This window comes from Halyomorpha halys, unplaced genomic scaffold (assembly GCF_000696795.3).
Source record: "Halyomorpha halys isolate HHAL.00 unplaced genomic scaffold, Hhal_1.1 Scaffold1000.1, whole genome shotgun sequence".
NCBI classification, from domain to species: domain Eukaryota; kingdom Metazoa; phylum Arthropoda; class Insecta; order Hemiptera; family Pentatomidae; genus Halyomorpha; species Halyomorpha halys.
Window position 1 is genome coordinate 33,733 of NW_027107118.1, and position 17,244 is coordinate 50,976.

Consider the following 17,244-nt stretch of genomic DNA (forward strand, 5'->3'; position numbering starts at 1 on the left):
TTTTTTTCTGTGCAGTGTACTGTAGTGAACGGATGAGGCAGATGAATAGAACCTATGATGATATAGAAGCAGTCAGAAGACTACTCAGTGAGGTTTGTATTCCAATGTATTTTTATTATATTTCTTCACCACTATATCGATTTATGTCTTTATTATAACAATTTGATTTGGTTTTAACCATTATTAACTAGAGGGTTTAGTCTCGTGCAGAATACTACTACATGATAACAACAACATGATTACCATTTGCAATGTTATAATTTATATTGCAATGTTATTGAATTATTTTAAATTATAAAAATAAATTTTAAAAATAATAATAATTATGTAATTGAAGAATGAAAAAAAAATACAAACAAAAAAAAATATAGAATTAATGAAATACTTCAATAATGAAAAAAAAAATATTAGAAGAACTCAAATAGTAATTAAACTGTTTATTATGAGTCAAAGTTTCGTCCCCAATTTGCATGGTTTCATCAAGACTAAAAAAAAAAAAACAACTAAAATAATATAATTTTTTAGAAATATATGTAAACCTAGTTATGGCTAAAATTATTTAAAATATGTGAAAATTTTACAACAATAAAAGTAATGTAATATATTTTTTTTATTTTGTTAATTTTATGTAAATTTTGACATATTTAAAATAATTTTGTGTCATACCTTAGTTTACATTCATTTCCTGTTAATTATTCTCTTACTTTGTTACATTATTTTAGTTTGTATCTTTTTTAGCCCTGACGAAGCTCTGCTAGGTAGTGCGAAACGTTGGCTCGCAGTACGTAGTTTAACTACTACGCATCTGAACCATCTTCCTTTTATGAAAACATAAATAATTTGAGAAAAAATTAATAATAATAATAATAGGGAAAAGAGAAATGCAGAGTTTATAACAAAGTGTCTTGTATCAGTCTGGGCTTCAGTCTTGCATCAGCTTGGGCTTCAGTCTTTGAGATATAGTTGGATTTCTAACGCTCTAATCAGTGGCTGAAATAACGTTACTGAGAGAAAAAAATAAAATAAAATTAATTCAATTTTCTGTTTGTTAGCGGTGCGCACGCGTGTTGTGGTTTCCTCTTCATGAAAAAAATGTTTATGTTTGTGGTAGTTTTATTAAAAGAAATGACTCAATACTAAGTTTATTCTTATTCATTTTTACCTTCACACCGTCTTTTGAATTTATGTTCATTTGATTTTTTTTTCTTATTGCCTCTAAATTTTTAAATTGAACGAACATCCACCCGGCCCTGCTTTACAAACTCAGTAAATTCCTTCCTCCTACATACTTTCTCATTATCCGTTCCTTTCTCACTGACAGATTATTCAAAGTAAACCACACTGGTTCCTATTTATCCCTCTTCTCTCAGTCCGCTGGTGTTCCTCAAGGTAGTATCCTCGGTTCCAACCTCACAACTTACGTTGATGACACACGTGTGTGCACGCTGTCAATAATAATCCCAAACTCTCCAATACCATTTCGCAACCCTCGCAGAATAGTGCCGTAATTGGAGGATCAAAATAAATCTCATCAAATAACCTTTACCCTACGTCGTAAACCTACTGACTGCCCTACAGTATTCTTTAATATGTTGCCCTTATCCCTGTAGAACAGATACGCTACCTTGGACTACATCTGGACAAACGACTACCCTGGAATCCTCGCACATGATTGAAAAGACAAGAAACTGCACGTCGATTTTGACTATTACAGCACTTCCTAGACAGACGGTCTAAACTGCCAATCCATTACAAAAGAGTGGTCTACATGACTATTATAAGGCCAATCTAGATGTACGGAGTTGAGCTTTGGGGCTCCACTAAACCTTCGAATTCCTCTCGTATCAAATCCTTCGTAAAATCCTCAATGCTCCTTACTTTGTCACAAATAAAATCATCCATAAACACCTTAATGTTCCATTTGTAACCGATCTAGCCCGAACCAGATATCAATCCTTCCATTACAAACTCCCTAACCATCAAAACCCCCTAGTTTCTAACCTTGCTTCTTCTTCTATTTCTGATAATCCTCCGAGGCGCCTGAAAAGAAAATGGCCTCGAGACCTTCTAGTATAAAAATATGATTAGAGTACTAGCAATGGGTAGTTTCTCTACATGCCTATATCGCTCCATTTTTATATTTCATCAAATTTACTTAATATATTTTTATTTAGTAAATTGCAATAAATAAATAGGAAAACAAAAACCAAACACCTTCCATCCTTTTGCCTTTATCTATATTTAAGCGACAAATGTTTGTTACTCATTTGGCTAGCTTATTAAACATTTAGGCTCTACGCAGCTTAAAATATTTGCTTGGGATTAGTGGTGTAATATTATTGCCACGATTTTATCTTCTTATGAAATTGATAAGATAAGACATTCTACTAGCATGTACGATAAGTTTAACTAGTGATCTACTAAAACATAAAAGGTATTTGTCGGTTCAAACTAAGTTTTATCTCCATTTATTTATATCATCTCGGCCCCATTGAATAGGTGAGCCCAAACTTGGTTACGGGTCGATAAACTTTGATACAGTGTAAACGGATATACTGTTCCTCAACTTGGAAACTTCCTAACTTGTCAGCAGATTATTTGCATTAATATTAATAATAATCTTTATTTATCCTGGGACTAACCCTTTAGAATAATATTATAAGTGTAAGAATAAGGCTTTAGAGCCTTAGAGTAAAATATTAAATTTTCAAAATAAAAATGAAATTATAAACTATCATAATTATAATTATAATTATGAATTTGATAAGATAAAAAAATAAACAACACAATTAACAGAACGTATAAAGTAAAAATAGAACAAACAAAATAAAATTAATTATTAGTTCTGTCAGACTATTTCAATGTAGGTAACACCCAGATGATATTGAAAATTATTTCATTCTACATTATTGTAGAACCTCCTCAACACTTCTTCGTAAACCTGCCGACTGCCCTACAGTATCATTTAATAATATTTCTCCTACACCTGTCACCTTCCAATCCTCACATAATACTGAAAAAAAAGGAAATGTACATTCCTGCTTTCGGAATTTCGACTGCCCTACAGTATACTTTAATAATGTTGCTCTTACCCCTTTCGAACAGATCCGCTACCTTGGACTACATCTGGACAAACGACTAACATGGAATCATCTCACAGACTGAAAAAAACAGGAAACTGCACGTCGATTTCGACTATTACAGCACTTATAGACAAATAATCTAAACTTCTAATCCATTACAAACGACTGATTGTCTACATGACAATAATAGGGCCTATCTGGACATACAGAGCTGAGCTTTGGGGCCCCACTAAACTATCGAATTCCTTACAATCCAAAATCCTCAATGCTCCTTACTTTGTCACAAATAAAACCATCTATGAAGACTTTATGTTCCATATTTAACCGAAGTAGCCCGAACCAGTTATCAATCCTATTATAATCTCCCTAACCACCCAAACCCCCCACTAGTTTCTAACCTTGCTTCCTCTTCCATTCCTGACAATTCTCCGAGGCTCCCGAAAAGAAGATAGCCACGAGTCCTGGTAATGCAAAAACGTTATTAGAGTACTACCAATGGGTAATTTCTCTACATGCCTGTTTCATGCCATTATGATCTTACATCAAATTTACTGGTTGTATTTTAATGTACAGTTGTAAATGTCAATAAAGGTATAATGAAAAAAAAGTATTTGGAATCTTAAAAATGTATTTGTTTCTAAAATAAATTATTATGTATAAAATAAATAACTGTTAAAGAGGAGAAAGTTGTTCCTTAGAGGGCAGCCAGCTGTCAACGGCTCAGTTAATATAGTGGCTCTAGGATAGTCATGTTATTATCTGGTCGGCCATGACTCCAGTCTATGATTACAACCGCTTGGGCTGGCTTCGGCTAGATGATTAATCATAGTTCAAAATTAAGACATTAAAGTTCAGATTTGGTCTAATACTTAACTGTAATATTTAAATGACTTAATTAAGTTGGAAAGTACCAGTATGATTATGTACCAGGAATGTACCAGGTATGATTGTGTTTAAGATTTTATTTACTTAATTTTAAATAAGCGTAACATCAGTTCTTAATAAAAATTTAATTCAAATTTAATAAATTGTCAGTGAATAATGATCCTTCCATTGTATCCCAATCGCTCCAATCCCACATCACCACCCTTGAAGAATGGTGCCAAAACTGGAGGATTAAAATTAATTCCAATAAATCCCACCAAATCACATTTACCCTTCGTCGTAAACCTTCGTCTTGCCCCACAGTATCTTTTAATAATACCCCACTTATTCCTGTTGAACAGATCCGTTACTTAGGACTAAATCTGGACAAACGCTTGACATGGAATCCTCATACAAGACTGAAAAGACAGAAAACTGCTCGTCGATTCCGACTATTACAACATTTACTAGACAAACGGTCCAAACTTCCAATCCATTACATAAGACTGATCTACATGACTGTTATAAGGCCTATCTGGACATACGGAGTTGAGCTATGGGGCTCCACTTAACCATCTAATTCCTCTCGAATCCAATCCTTACAGTCCAAAATCCTTAATGCTCCTTACTTTGTCACAAATCAAATCATCCATCAGGACCTCAATGTTCCCTATGTTGCCGATTTGGCCAGAACCAGATACCAATCCTTCCATGATAAACTCCCCAACCACCCAAACCAACTCGTTTCTAACTTGGCTTCCCCTTCACTACCTAATAATTCTCCTAGGCGTCTGAAAAGAAGATGGCCTCGAGATCTTCTCCTTTAGAAATGTTTTTGGAGTTCTATCAATGGGTAGATTCTCCACATGTTTCTATCATGTCATAATATCACTTATAGCAAATTTACTTGATGTGTATATATGTATACAGTTGTAAATAACAATAAATAAATTATTAAAAAAAAAATTTAATAAACAAATGTTTTTCATAAAAAAATTACACATTTAAGGAGGATATATGCCTGGGATCTCCAACTGACTGGAAGTGCCACTTATAGAATCGATTTTTCCCATTTTTTTTTTTATTGTCACAAACTGCACTAAGGATTTTTACAATAACATATATTGACCGAAACAGTGTGGCCACACTTAATTATATCTTATATTATAATTATATCTTGTAATCCAGAAATTAACAGCGTATGAGGAGAAGATGGTTGGGGGTGCGATCACAATAAAACACAAATACGTTGAAATATCTGATTTCCAAAAATTCATATTTTGTTTCTTTATTCTTTTTATTATGGTTACACATTTCATTAGTTACATATATTTTCTTTCTCTCAATTTTATTTTTTCTTTCCATAATTTTAATTTTTAAATTATTAATAAACTAAAATATTCATATTCCTTTGCATTAGATAACTTCAAATTTTTATTTTATTTCCTTCATTATGTTTTTTTACTTACTTATTTAATTACCTGCATTTACATTTAATTTCCACTTCTTTCATAACTTTATTTTTATTAATTTCATTCTGTACAATTGTTTACTTTATGTCATTTTGTCTATATTTTATTTTCTGTATTAATTGGTTCTTATTTTGTTCTTTGTTCTGAGCCCTGATGAAGGCAAGAAATTCTGGCCGAAACGTTGTTACGATTAAATAAGTTATTCCAACTTATTTGTGTTATATTTTGACCGTACACCCAACCATATTCTCCTCATACGCAGTTTAATTCTGAATATTTTATCGGGAAAGAAACATGCCACCCCGTATGGCTCACGTTCCCTTCCCGTGCGTCATGTTAAAATTGAAGAGGGGAATGCCGCAGTATGGACGCGTTAAGCTGCTAAACGTATAGTACCAGAGCCCAAGAAGAGAAAAAAGGCAGTTATCTCATCCCAATTTTTGAATACTTTAATGAAAACTAGGTATAATTACTGGTCAAAACAGATGTGGCTGCCAAGTATAGGTAGGGAGAGTAAAAAATGGTGACTGTTTCAAAACGTTAAAAGAAATATTTTTCATTCGGAGCTTTTTATCTTTAAAATTACCAACTACACTAGAAAACCTAAGAGACCATAATTTAAAGTAGAGTATATTTGCTAAAATATGAGCCCTAATATTATGTTATAGTAATGGCTCCATTTACGTTCAATAGTTCGCGAGATTTAGTGAATTTACTTAGATAAATCTATATCTCAGGAACCGTAAGACGTATAGATGTCTGCCATCACTCAAATCAAAGTTTGCTAAATGTACTACTAAGTAGTGTATGACGTTTATCTTCGTAGTTGTTGTTTTTATAATATTTGCTAAAATAAATTAATTTCTAGTTGTTTAGACCAAATTTCATGTGCAAAAGTTATATTGATATACGAAGATCATAAAAACTACTACCCTTACGAAGATACGTGTCATAAACTACTTTATATTATGTTAAATAATCTTTATTTTGATTGTTGTCAGAATTTTCGGTTATTTTTTCAAAACTCAAAAATTTTATACTAACAACTAGAAATTAACATTTTTTGAATTTATTTTGTCAAATATAATAAAACCTACTATTTTATAGTACATTTAACTAGGATTAATTTGAGTGCTAATAGACATCTGTACGTTGAATAGTTTATGAAAAATATATTTCTCAAAATAAATTTACTAACTACTGATTTTTCAGTGCATTTTTTATGAAATGTTGCTTTTTAAAAAGCTATATCTCGAGAACTATTGAACGTAGATAGCTATAATAGGGCTCATATTTTAGCAAATTTACTTCACTTTAAATGATATTCTATTAGGTTTTCTAGTGTGTTGGTAATTTTAAAGGTATAGAGCTCCGAATGAAAAATTATTTTTTTTAAACGTTTTGAAACAGTCACCATTTTTTTACTCTCCCTGCCTATACTTGGCAGACTCATCAATTTCTCCTAGTAATTATACATAGTTTTCATTAAAGTAATCAAAAATTGGGGTGAGATAACTGTTTTTTTTTTTGTTTTTTTTATCTTCTTTGGCTCTTGTACTAAACGGACATTCCTAAAATGTTAATAAACACTGAACCGGCGGGTTAACTTCCGAGGAGTAGGCGGGAGGATTACGCCACTGCGAGGATTTCGCCATGACTGATCATGTGGATTTGTGTTTGGAAAACCTAACTGAACCAGATGTTTGTACAAAGCGATTAATCCTATCGGCATTTGGGCTAACTAAGTTTTTATTATTATTAAGTAATTTTAGCTCTTAAAAGCTTTTGAGAAGTATAATTCTAAACAAAAGTTATTATTTCGTCTTAAATAAATGTGGAATAGTGTTTATATGGCGTGGCTTTCTACCTATCTACTGGATGACTTCCTTTTAAAGACTGAGATTCACAATTGAATCATTCAGTTATATTATTATTTATCTAAAATTGTAATAATTATTTAAATAAAAGATTTTAAAGAGTATATCGTCAATATTTATTCTTACAAAATGTTTTGTTAAAATTTAATTATTTCACCAATTCAATCAACAAACAAAATGCTCTTTCATGTTTTGGCTAAAATGCCTTCTCCAGCAACAAAATTATTTTTGTTGCACAATCCAATACAGACAGATTCTAACTTCAAGGTATTGGAGGAAGGAGTATAATGAAGGGGGAAAGCTGACAGAAAAAGTGAAGCCAAAGAGCCGGGCCTTATGTGCCTTCCAGGGGCGTGGCAGATGGGTAGGCGAAGAGTACGAGCCAATCACTGGCTGCCTTCTGTTTCAGTTTAGATTAAAATGGCAGACATTCCTAATAACCTTCATGTAACCTTCCTTAAGTGGCCGTGTCCTTTTTGGCTTTATCTTCGCTTTTGAGAGTAGGTATACCACCTATGCCAGATATGAGGTAGTTATGCCACCTCCTCCCCTTTAAAAAGTAGAGGAGGTTTTAAAATTGTTTCAGAATGGCTGTAATCATATGGACTCCCTAAAGGTTATTCAAAGGCCTTCTAAGTCAAAATCCTTTGCCTATTTTTTATTATTACAATTTTATACTATAGAATTTAATATGCCTAATTTCAATTATTTAAAATGTTTTTTTTTGCAGAAAGAACATGAGTTAGAACTGGTGACGAGGATCGGCCAGAATTTGCTATCTGAGAAGACTAAATTGCAGAGTGATATCGGTACATTGAAGGATGACCTCTGCACGGCTAACGAAAAGATAACTCAGCTGAGCCATGAGCTGACCCAAAAGACAGAACTCATCAACAACCTCCTCAGCGATGTTGACGAAGTCCGCTCAGAAGGTACCTGACTAAATCTACTTCTGTTTCGCAACATTCCTATACAATAAAAAAAAAACTTGTTAGAATAGTCCAAAACTAAAGTTTTAAGCTCTTGATAATTGTAAATCCTAAATTAATATTTATTGTTTTACAGGTGGAAGCCCTGGTTTCACCTCTCAGTTCCAGTTATCCTTCCTCGAGAGGAAGATCAAGACACTGGAAGAAGAGAATGCCGGGTTGCACAACGAAGCAGCTCGGCTAACACAAGAGAATGAAAATTGTGAAGAGACTGAGGCGAGGCTGGTGGGTGAGCTTACTCAGGAACTGAACTGTGGCCGCGAGGAGCTCGAGATCGCAGCTTTGGAGAATGCCAAGCTGCGAGAGGAGCGGAATCAGATGAAGGAGGTCATCGACCACCTCGAAGCCAGGGTTCAGACTGCTGACGAGAAGCTCACTCAGGTATGTATTAATATCTATCTGAAGGTGCAATTACTCATTTACCAAACTAGGGTTGGCTTTAATTTATGGCCAACCTCTAGTGCTGCATCGACACATTTGTGTTATGTTTACATTATTTTAGAACTACCAACTGATGAATATTTGTATCCTCTGGGTTTTAATAATATTTGACTGCAGAGATGGGCAAAAATTAGCGTTAGTTGAAACTAATAGCAAAAATTTCCATGGATACGATATTTATTTATCAATGGTTCATTCATGAATAAGGGTCGTATCCATGGCAATTTTAGCTAGTAGTTTCAACTATAGCTAATTTTTGCCCATTACCATTTGATAGTTCTATTTTGGATTTAATTATTCTTTTTTTTAGAAATGAATTGTGTTTGTTAATCTTATTTTATTTGTTATGTAACTTTTTATTAGGTTATGTTTCACACTGGCTTATGTTAATTGATTATAAAGTAATAAGAAAAACCTATTCCAATGAAACAAAAGAAGGATATTTGGTTTATTTTTTGACATGCTAATACTGTTCTTTTATAAACAATTATGAAATGAAGAGATCTACTCAAGAATTAATTTTAATATTTAGAAGATAAGATAAATTGTCTGCCATTACCAAACTTTAATATGATTTCTTTTCCCTTAGGCGGTAAAAGAAAATGAGGAGTACATCCAGATAATAAACATAATGCGTGAAACGCAAGGAGAACTGACAGCAGAACTTGCTGACTGTAAGGAACGTTATAATGAAGTACAGCGCTTCCTAGAGGAATACAGAGAAGGTAAAATTAGTTTTATCTTTTGTGCTCTGTTCTCATATTTGTAATAAAATGGTCTTATATTTTACTTCTTTCTTTTTTTTTTATAACTCTTGTCGAAGAAAAAATGTATGTAATGGATTTTTAAATGAATTTTTTTTTTTTTAACTCTGCAGGGACTAGTCTAAGTGCTAGAATAGAATAGAAACACTGTAAAAATCTACACAAGAAATTTTTACTGTTTCAATATCGGGTAATCTAATTTCTATGGAAGTGTTCATAATATATTCTGTTGGAATTAGAAATAAATCATTTTATTCTTGAACTCATTTTTTTATTGCATTTTAAATAAATCCACACAAAGAGTATTTTTTATTTTCACTTATAAATGAAAAATCTTATAGTTTCAACAAATGAAATCACTAGCATTACTGGGGATGTAAGAGAAAACAATTTTTTTTTTTAAATTTTTAAATTTCAAATTTTCAATGAAATATGTACCAATAAAAAATAAATAAATAAATAAAAATAGTTATGTAGATTCATATTGTTGAATTTTTTTTACACAATTTGTCCTAATATTTTCTGTAATCCGAACATCACCCTGCAGCTATTAGTTCAGATTACCCAGATTATACTGTATTTTAAAATTTATCAACTAAACATTTACAATATTTTATGTAAGATGTTGTTACTCATTGTTTTATTTTCATTCAGAGGAACGACGTAGCAAGAAAAAGATGAGCCCGAAGGTACGGGTTGGACCCGGCTATTGCACACAGCTGACATCAGTATGGCCTCCGCTCTCCCGAGAGAATCCAGAGTCGATCGGAGCAGAGCTGTCTGCATCACTCCTGTCAGAGCTGAGCCTGGACTCAGGGCTGGGTGCTTCGACGCTGTAAGTATTGTCACTGGTGTGAGAATCGCAAATGGTCAACAATTGCGATGCACTTTATATAGAGTAGTTTTTCACTATCAGATGTACATTTGTTGCTTATTTTGAACTATATTATATCAATTTTAAAACCATTCATGAAACATTATTTTGGCTTTAATATATCATGTTAGTATGTGGAGAAGATGGTCAGGGGTGAGGTCAGCTAAAATACACAAATAAACAAAACTTATTTATTTGTGCCGACATTTTGGCCTGGATTTCAGGCCTTCATCAGGGCTGATAAACAAAACAGGATAACAACCTTAATTCAGAGGAACATAAAAATGAAAATAAAATAATAAAAATCAAACTTGGAAATATACTGTAATATCATCTTTTTTAATAAAAAGTTGTTTTTTTATGTATTGATGATTTTAGTTATGTTTTTATTTTTATGTAAAAACGTTCGATATTGTTCATTTTTGTTATTGAACCAAAAAGCAAGCTTACCAATTTTCCTCAGTCAAATATGAAGTAAAAATATGTCATTTAAAATAAAGAAAATGGTGGTGCATGTCCTTCTGAAGTCCGTTTAATTGCTGTTATTTTGAGAAAATAAATTTAAATTTTATCAACTTTTGTTATTTTTCATCATGATTGTAATTACCATACATTTAAGAAAAATAGAAGTTGATAATAAGTGTTAAAGAATAGTATTCATAAAGAAAATCACAAGCAAAAACTCAAAACCGTTGTGCTACAATCGATGTTGAGATCGAACATCTAGGTTAGAGGAAGGAACAAAGCTTTGTTTGGATCACTGGTTATTAGGACGGCGAGAGGATTGGATGTGTCCGAAAAACTAGGTGTCTCCTGGAAGAGGTAAAGCGGATCACCATTTGTCTACTCTCAGTGGTAGACATATAGAAAAAGGTAGACATCAAAAATCATTCGAGAAGAATAAGATCACTCTTTGTTTAGATCGCCGAGACATTGGATGTTTGCTGAAAAGAGTAGAGGACCAATACATTATTTACAGTGTTTGTTTGTGAGATAGAAGAAATCGAAAACCATCAGTCATCATAGAAGAATATATGATTGGTTTGTTTTCTCAACATATAATTAAATTTAAATCTGTACCACTACAACCCATGAAGAGTCAGGAGTTCAGTACTTTGTAAAGAAGTAATGTTACATGACCAACGGTTGTGCAAGAGGGTGATTTGGTCAGAATCACGCTCGACTGCCAAAGTTTTACCCGTTTAAGGTTACCCAATTTATGAGGGTGGACCCCAGGAGGGCTCCAAGAACCCACAGGAGTTGACTCACGGCTACAATGTAACAGAAAACAATTTTCTACCCAGCCGAATTCGAACTTGGGTCCTTACAGTTAGTAGCCATGTGCTTTAACCCGTGGCCACCGTGCTCCCTCAACATATAATTAAGTATATTTATAAAAGTGTTATTAGTAAGTGTTCTGATTGTCTGGAAAACCCGTCCTGAAAGTAATAGTCCATAATATTATATATACTAATAAAATAAAAATTCTCATATCTATTTAATATCTAACCTTGTCATCTTCAAAACTATATTTTAGATCTGAGAATAAGTAAAAACTATTTAAATTCCTTTTATTTATTTTAAATAAATCTTGAATATTACAATACATAACTATAAATTAAATAGATAATATATACTAATAGAAAAGAAAACATAATATTGTAAAGGTAAGCATTATACAAAATAAATGATAAAAAAAAAATATTAAAAAACAGACAGTGTTCTAGTAGATAAAGAAATAAATATAATGGAAGGCGTAGAAGAAAATGTAAATGATGAGTAATTGAATTAGCATAATAAGACATGTAAGTAATGTCTAAAAATAATGAAAAACAATTTAAATCAACATAATGAAATCTATGAAAGAAAACAGTATATACGATACAATGGGCAAGAAAGAAAACGGAATATATTTTAAAATGGATAATTGATACACAGTAATGTAGATGAGTCAAAAATATAAGCTAAAATAATGTCCCGAAAGGGAATAAGGAACAAGAGAGTGGAGATGTGTGAGAGTAGGGAAAAAAATAAAGAAATATTTAAAAAAGAAAAAGAAACTTACTGACTGGCGAAGATGTCATCTTAAGTGAGTGGGGATCATCTTGTTCAGTAGATAGGGGGAATATGAGTACAAAAATATGTTAAACCAAGCAGACATAGTTACCACTACGTATAATTATGAAAGACCGTTAAGATAAAATAAATAAGGTAGAAAAAAAATTTGCTGACCATACCCTCGACCAACTCCTCCTCATATCAATTTATACTCAACTATTACCACCTCATTATCACATTAGTAGTTTATTCGTTACTTACCTTCACTTTTCACATGTAAGATTCACTCCTTTTTGTTAGTAAACTTTTGAATTTTTTTTTCACCATCTGACCTTTACCATTTCACAATTTTGTTAATTCCTTTATCCTGCCTTGAGGTTAAGAATTAAAACGCTAAAGTGCTTAATTCATTTATTTTTTCTTTGCAAGCTTCGGGGCTGTCTCCTTCTCTTCAGCATCTATAATTTAATTTTTTTTTTTTAATAAATATTTCTACAATTGCATACAATCAATTAATTTATTTTCTAATTATTTAATAAAAAAGATAAAATAAACAAATTTTTTAACATTATGTTGTTTACTCTCCTAATCTGGGATTACTTAGTTTGTTTAATAATACTGGGACAGATTAGGTAAGTAAATAAAATTATGTTAAACTTATTTATTTGAGATTTTCTATTAAATAATTTACAATGAAATTAATTTATTGTATTCAATTGTGGAAATGCTTATTTTGAAAAATATATTAAATTATTTAATCTGAAAATTTTTGACCTGAAGGCAGAATAACAAGATCAAAAAATTATTATTATTATTACCATTTTTGAACTGCTTTAATTTTTAGAGATTTCAGATTAATTTCTACTATCAGTGTTTTAGTATATTTGCAATAGACTTTTTTTAAAATTATTTTTAATGTTTTTTTTATTAATTACTTCTTTATTTTTAATATAATTTAATTCTGCATGTCAGAAGTGTTTTTACTTTATTATAATTGTTTGCGTATTAGTTGTTATTGTAAAAAGATGTGTTATTTCTCACATTTTCTTAAATTAATAATTGCTTAGTCTTTGAAAGGTTTGCTTGCTGTTTTTATATATCTGTATATAAATTCATTTATTTTTATTTAATTTGCCACACTGCCCAATCCTATGCTAGCTGGAATGTATGTTGCTTGCTCGCTTTAACACTTGCTCTCATTAACAGCGACTTAGAGAGCCATACCCCTGTGAACAGATTGGGCGCTGGGCCAGGTTTCGTCGTCGGCCAGCAGCGGGACCTGGAGCTGGAGAAGGCTCTCGAATCGGTGACAAGGCGTGATATTGAAGAACGAAGGAACTCTCTGTTCTGGGACACCGCAGGCGGCTGTTCTACGCCAGATTCCTTCCTCTCCCAGTCTGGCTACAACATGCCATCTGTTAAGTTAGATAAAGTTCAGGTCAGTCTTAAATCTTTTCTGTGCATATTTTAGTTGTCCTATTATTAAGTTACCAAATTTAATCCATTGATAGTAAATAAGGAAGTTGTTTAAATATAGTTAATCTTTATATAAATTATATAATTAAGTGATGTTATGTTTTTACAGCTGGTGAAGCCGTTGGAAGGCAGTGAGACCTTGCGGCAGTGGAGCCAGCTCGCTACTCCATCAATGCATGGTCTCCTCGAGGACCGCCCTGGTGTAAAAGTAAGAGGTGGCACGGAACTGGAGGATCTCGGAATTCAGGTAGTTATCGAGGACTGCCTTAGTCATTATATTTTGATAAATAGCACCTTGTAGTGTCAGGTGGAGTAATACGGAACAATTTTTTCATGTGATTGGTCAGAAGAAAAACAATGGCAGATATATTCTCATAAAATTATCTGAAGTTCAAGAGTTAATAATACATACAAAAAGACCTAAAATAAGAAGAGACTTAATCTTATGACATTTAATGCGCAAAGTTTTATAACATTTAATCAAAATCAATTTTTAAATCCTTAATTTATGTGAAATAAAATGGATGTAGATAATGACGACCTCGGATATAATTTTTTTTCAAGTGTTTATTTACAAAAAAACCTGGATCTATTTAAATAATTAAAAGCATATAGACGATGGAAAAATATCTATCTGTCGAAACCTATGTGCAATTTTAACTAAAGCACATTAATAACAAAACTTTAATTTTATGTTATAACTTTAAGTTATGCTTTAAAAACAATGCTTTTAACAAGTCAATAATTTAAAACAACAATACAGTATTATCTTTAAAGAAACAAAACCATGATATCAAACTGTGGTATGGCATTTATTCCTCACATGTTAACCAACTGATTTCCTTTAAGTGCAACTCAAATTAGATTTTAATAAGCTGTTTAATTGTTCTGTATCTTCCTTTTCTTCAGAGTTACAAATCGGGCAGTTATTGATACTATCAGGCATTCACTGCTTTACACTTAAATTGATCAATTCTGTTCTACACAGGAAAATCTACCACATCGATACCAGATCAAAATTATATGCGTGCAAAGAAAAACTGAGACATTTTTCTAGATTACTTTGCCTCAGTAATTAACCTAAAGATTGATTAACCTCAGATTTCTTTACGCTTTGTCTGACTGTGACTTCAATCTTCTGTGACAACATTGACCTCAGATATGATAACATTTTGTTTTTAGTAACGAATATTGCTGAACCCGTGTTTATCCAAAGCATTTTTTATCAGATATTGCAAGCACATTTACAATGAACAATTATCGTAGCGACTCATTTTTATGAAGAGTTTAAATGTAGAACAATCACACATCCCTATTGCGTTCATCTAAATATAGATTGTCGAAATGTTGAGCAATAGACTGTTAAACATAATCAATTTTAGGACTTGTTTTCAGTCTACTGAATATTGCTCACAATAAACAATTCAATATGATCTGAATGAAATCTATGCTCTCTTCGAGCAAGGTGGTTGTCATTTTTATTTGTGGTGCATTGAATCTTCTTCCTCTAGTTCTCTCTAGAGTGGATGGCATGAAATTAAAACACATAAACAATTTATTATTAACTTAACATAACATAATCTGAAAGTAATTAATGATAACTGTTGGACGTCTCCATATAGTTGAAGAGGAAAAACATTACCTAGTACTTTTTACTGATCATCAAAAGAGTGGTCGAGAGAGATTTACGTTTTAAAATAAATTGTTAAAATTTATGACGGGGAAAGGAGAGAAGAAATCAATGGAGGAGACAATTGCGATAAAAAATATTTAAAAAAATTAACCAAAATGAAGATTATCATGACTTGATAGCCATATCAGTGGCATCATCACTGTCCTAACATCTGGGATTATATTTGACGTTCACATTCATGTCGAGAATGCTCATGGTGTGCTTTAATTTAGTTAAGCAAGAGATTGCTCTTTTACGATGAATATTCTTTTATTTTTTTAAAATTTGGACTAAAGATAAATTTAAAATTGATTGCAGAAAGAAAAGAAAGATAAAAAAGTAGTGGCGTCCGCTGATGCTACAGAGGTAAGTCGTAGGTTTGACGCGCATGGCCAGTGTATACCTTTAGGGTGTGTGCAATGCCTCGTATTACAGGCTATCAAAAACCTTGTCTTCTAACCATTGATTGCATTAACTGATTAACAACCTATTACTGATTTAAACATTGTATCTAACATTTCTTATATTAAAATCTAAATGATTCATTATGGCAATGGGGATGGGGATGAAGCCTGCATATTTTTAAGTTCAATCTCAGTAGTAGAATGGGAAATGAAAAAAATAAAATTTGCCAGTATTTTATGCATGTTTTCATAATCACGAGTAACTTTAATTATTATACTAGGTATTGATTTTTATAAACTACTTTTTGTAGTAAAAGTTCTTTTGGTTCGCTAGAGCAAATTGACTTATTTGTATGTTGGTCTGTATTTATTTCTTACATGTTTAAAGATTTTTCCTCGGAGAACATGGTCCTAAGAAATCATTTTTGCTTATTAGGAGAAGTGTTACTAAAGTCTAAACTAAAAAAAAAAAGTATAAATTTACAAGATATGTTACAGGTGGGGAAAGCAATGACATAAAACAAACATAAGTATCTCACCCCATTTCACATAATGCCAATCGTTTGAGCATGTCACAACAATGCTAAAGAATATTTTGGATTTTCTTTTTAGGATGTAGATTTTATTAATTTTTTAAATTGTTGAGGTGAAGAAAACTTCCAATAAGAATATTAACTATTCTATATTTTGGAGGAAAAGATAGTCTGGATGGCGGTCAATAAAGGATAGATATCAATATAGTCAAAGAAAACTATTTATTGTTATCCAACGTTTCGCCCCACTTTGCAGGGCTCCATCAAGGCTGATAAGAATGATGTTCTGGTTACCGTTGGATTACAATAAATAGTTTTCTTTGACTATATTGATACCTTTATTGACTGCCACCGAGACTATCTTCCTCTAATATACTTTATACAGTCAACTACCTTCTTCCAATATTCTATATTTTGTACTTGTACTACGTTTTGGTAGTAAAAAATATTTAAGAAAAAAAGAAAGGAAAATGTAAATGTAAATTTTATAAATAAAAAAATAGAGTGTAAATGTGACTAGAGATTATATTATTATTATTTTTTTTTCATACACATAGTTTGATTATGTTCATTTTGTTTATTCTTCTGTTTGTATATATTTTAAGAGAGGATTTTTTTTTTTTCATTAATTCATTTATTTTATTTTATTTTAGTATGTATGAGATCATTCATCACTATTACCTATTGCCCACAACTGTGTGGCAGATTGTAATATCTATCAATAAATAAAAAGTATT

The 17,244-nt window shown here is 31.7% G+C and overlaps 1 protein-coding gene across 1 annotated transcript in view; it reads left to right on the top strand.

Moving 5' to 3' along the window:
• LOC106687719 (trafficking kinesin-binding protein milt) overlaps positions 1–17,244 on the top strand; it is a gene marked incomplete in the record, with an annotated part of 30,427 nt that overhangs the window by 5,322 nt on the left and 7,861 nt on the right. The window contains 8 exon segments of the mRNA XM_067045432.1: positions 16–92; positions 8,027–8,228; positions 8,362–8,666; positions 9,316–9,451; positions 10,145–10,325; positions 13,629–13,860; positions 14,008–14,145; positions 15,889–15,936. Of these exon segments, the coding sequence (XP_066901533.1) occupies positions 16–92; positions 8,027–8,228; positions 8,362–8,666; positions 9,316–9,451; positions 10,145–10,325; positions 13,629–13,860; positions 14,008–14,145; positions 15,889–15,936 (1,319 nt within the window).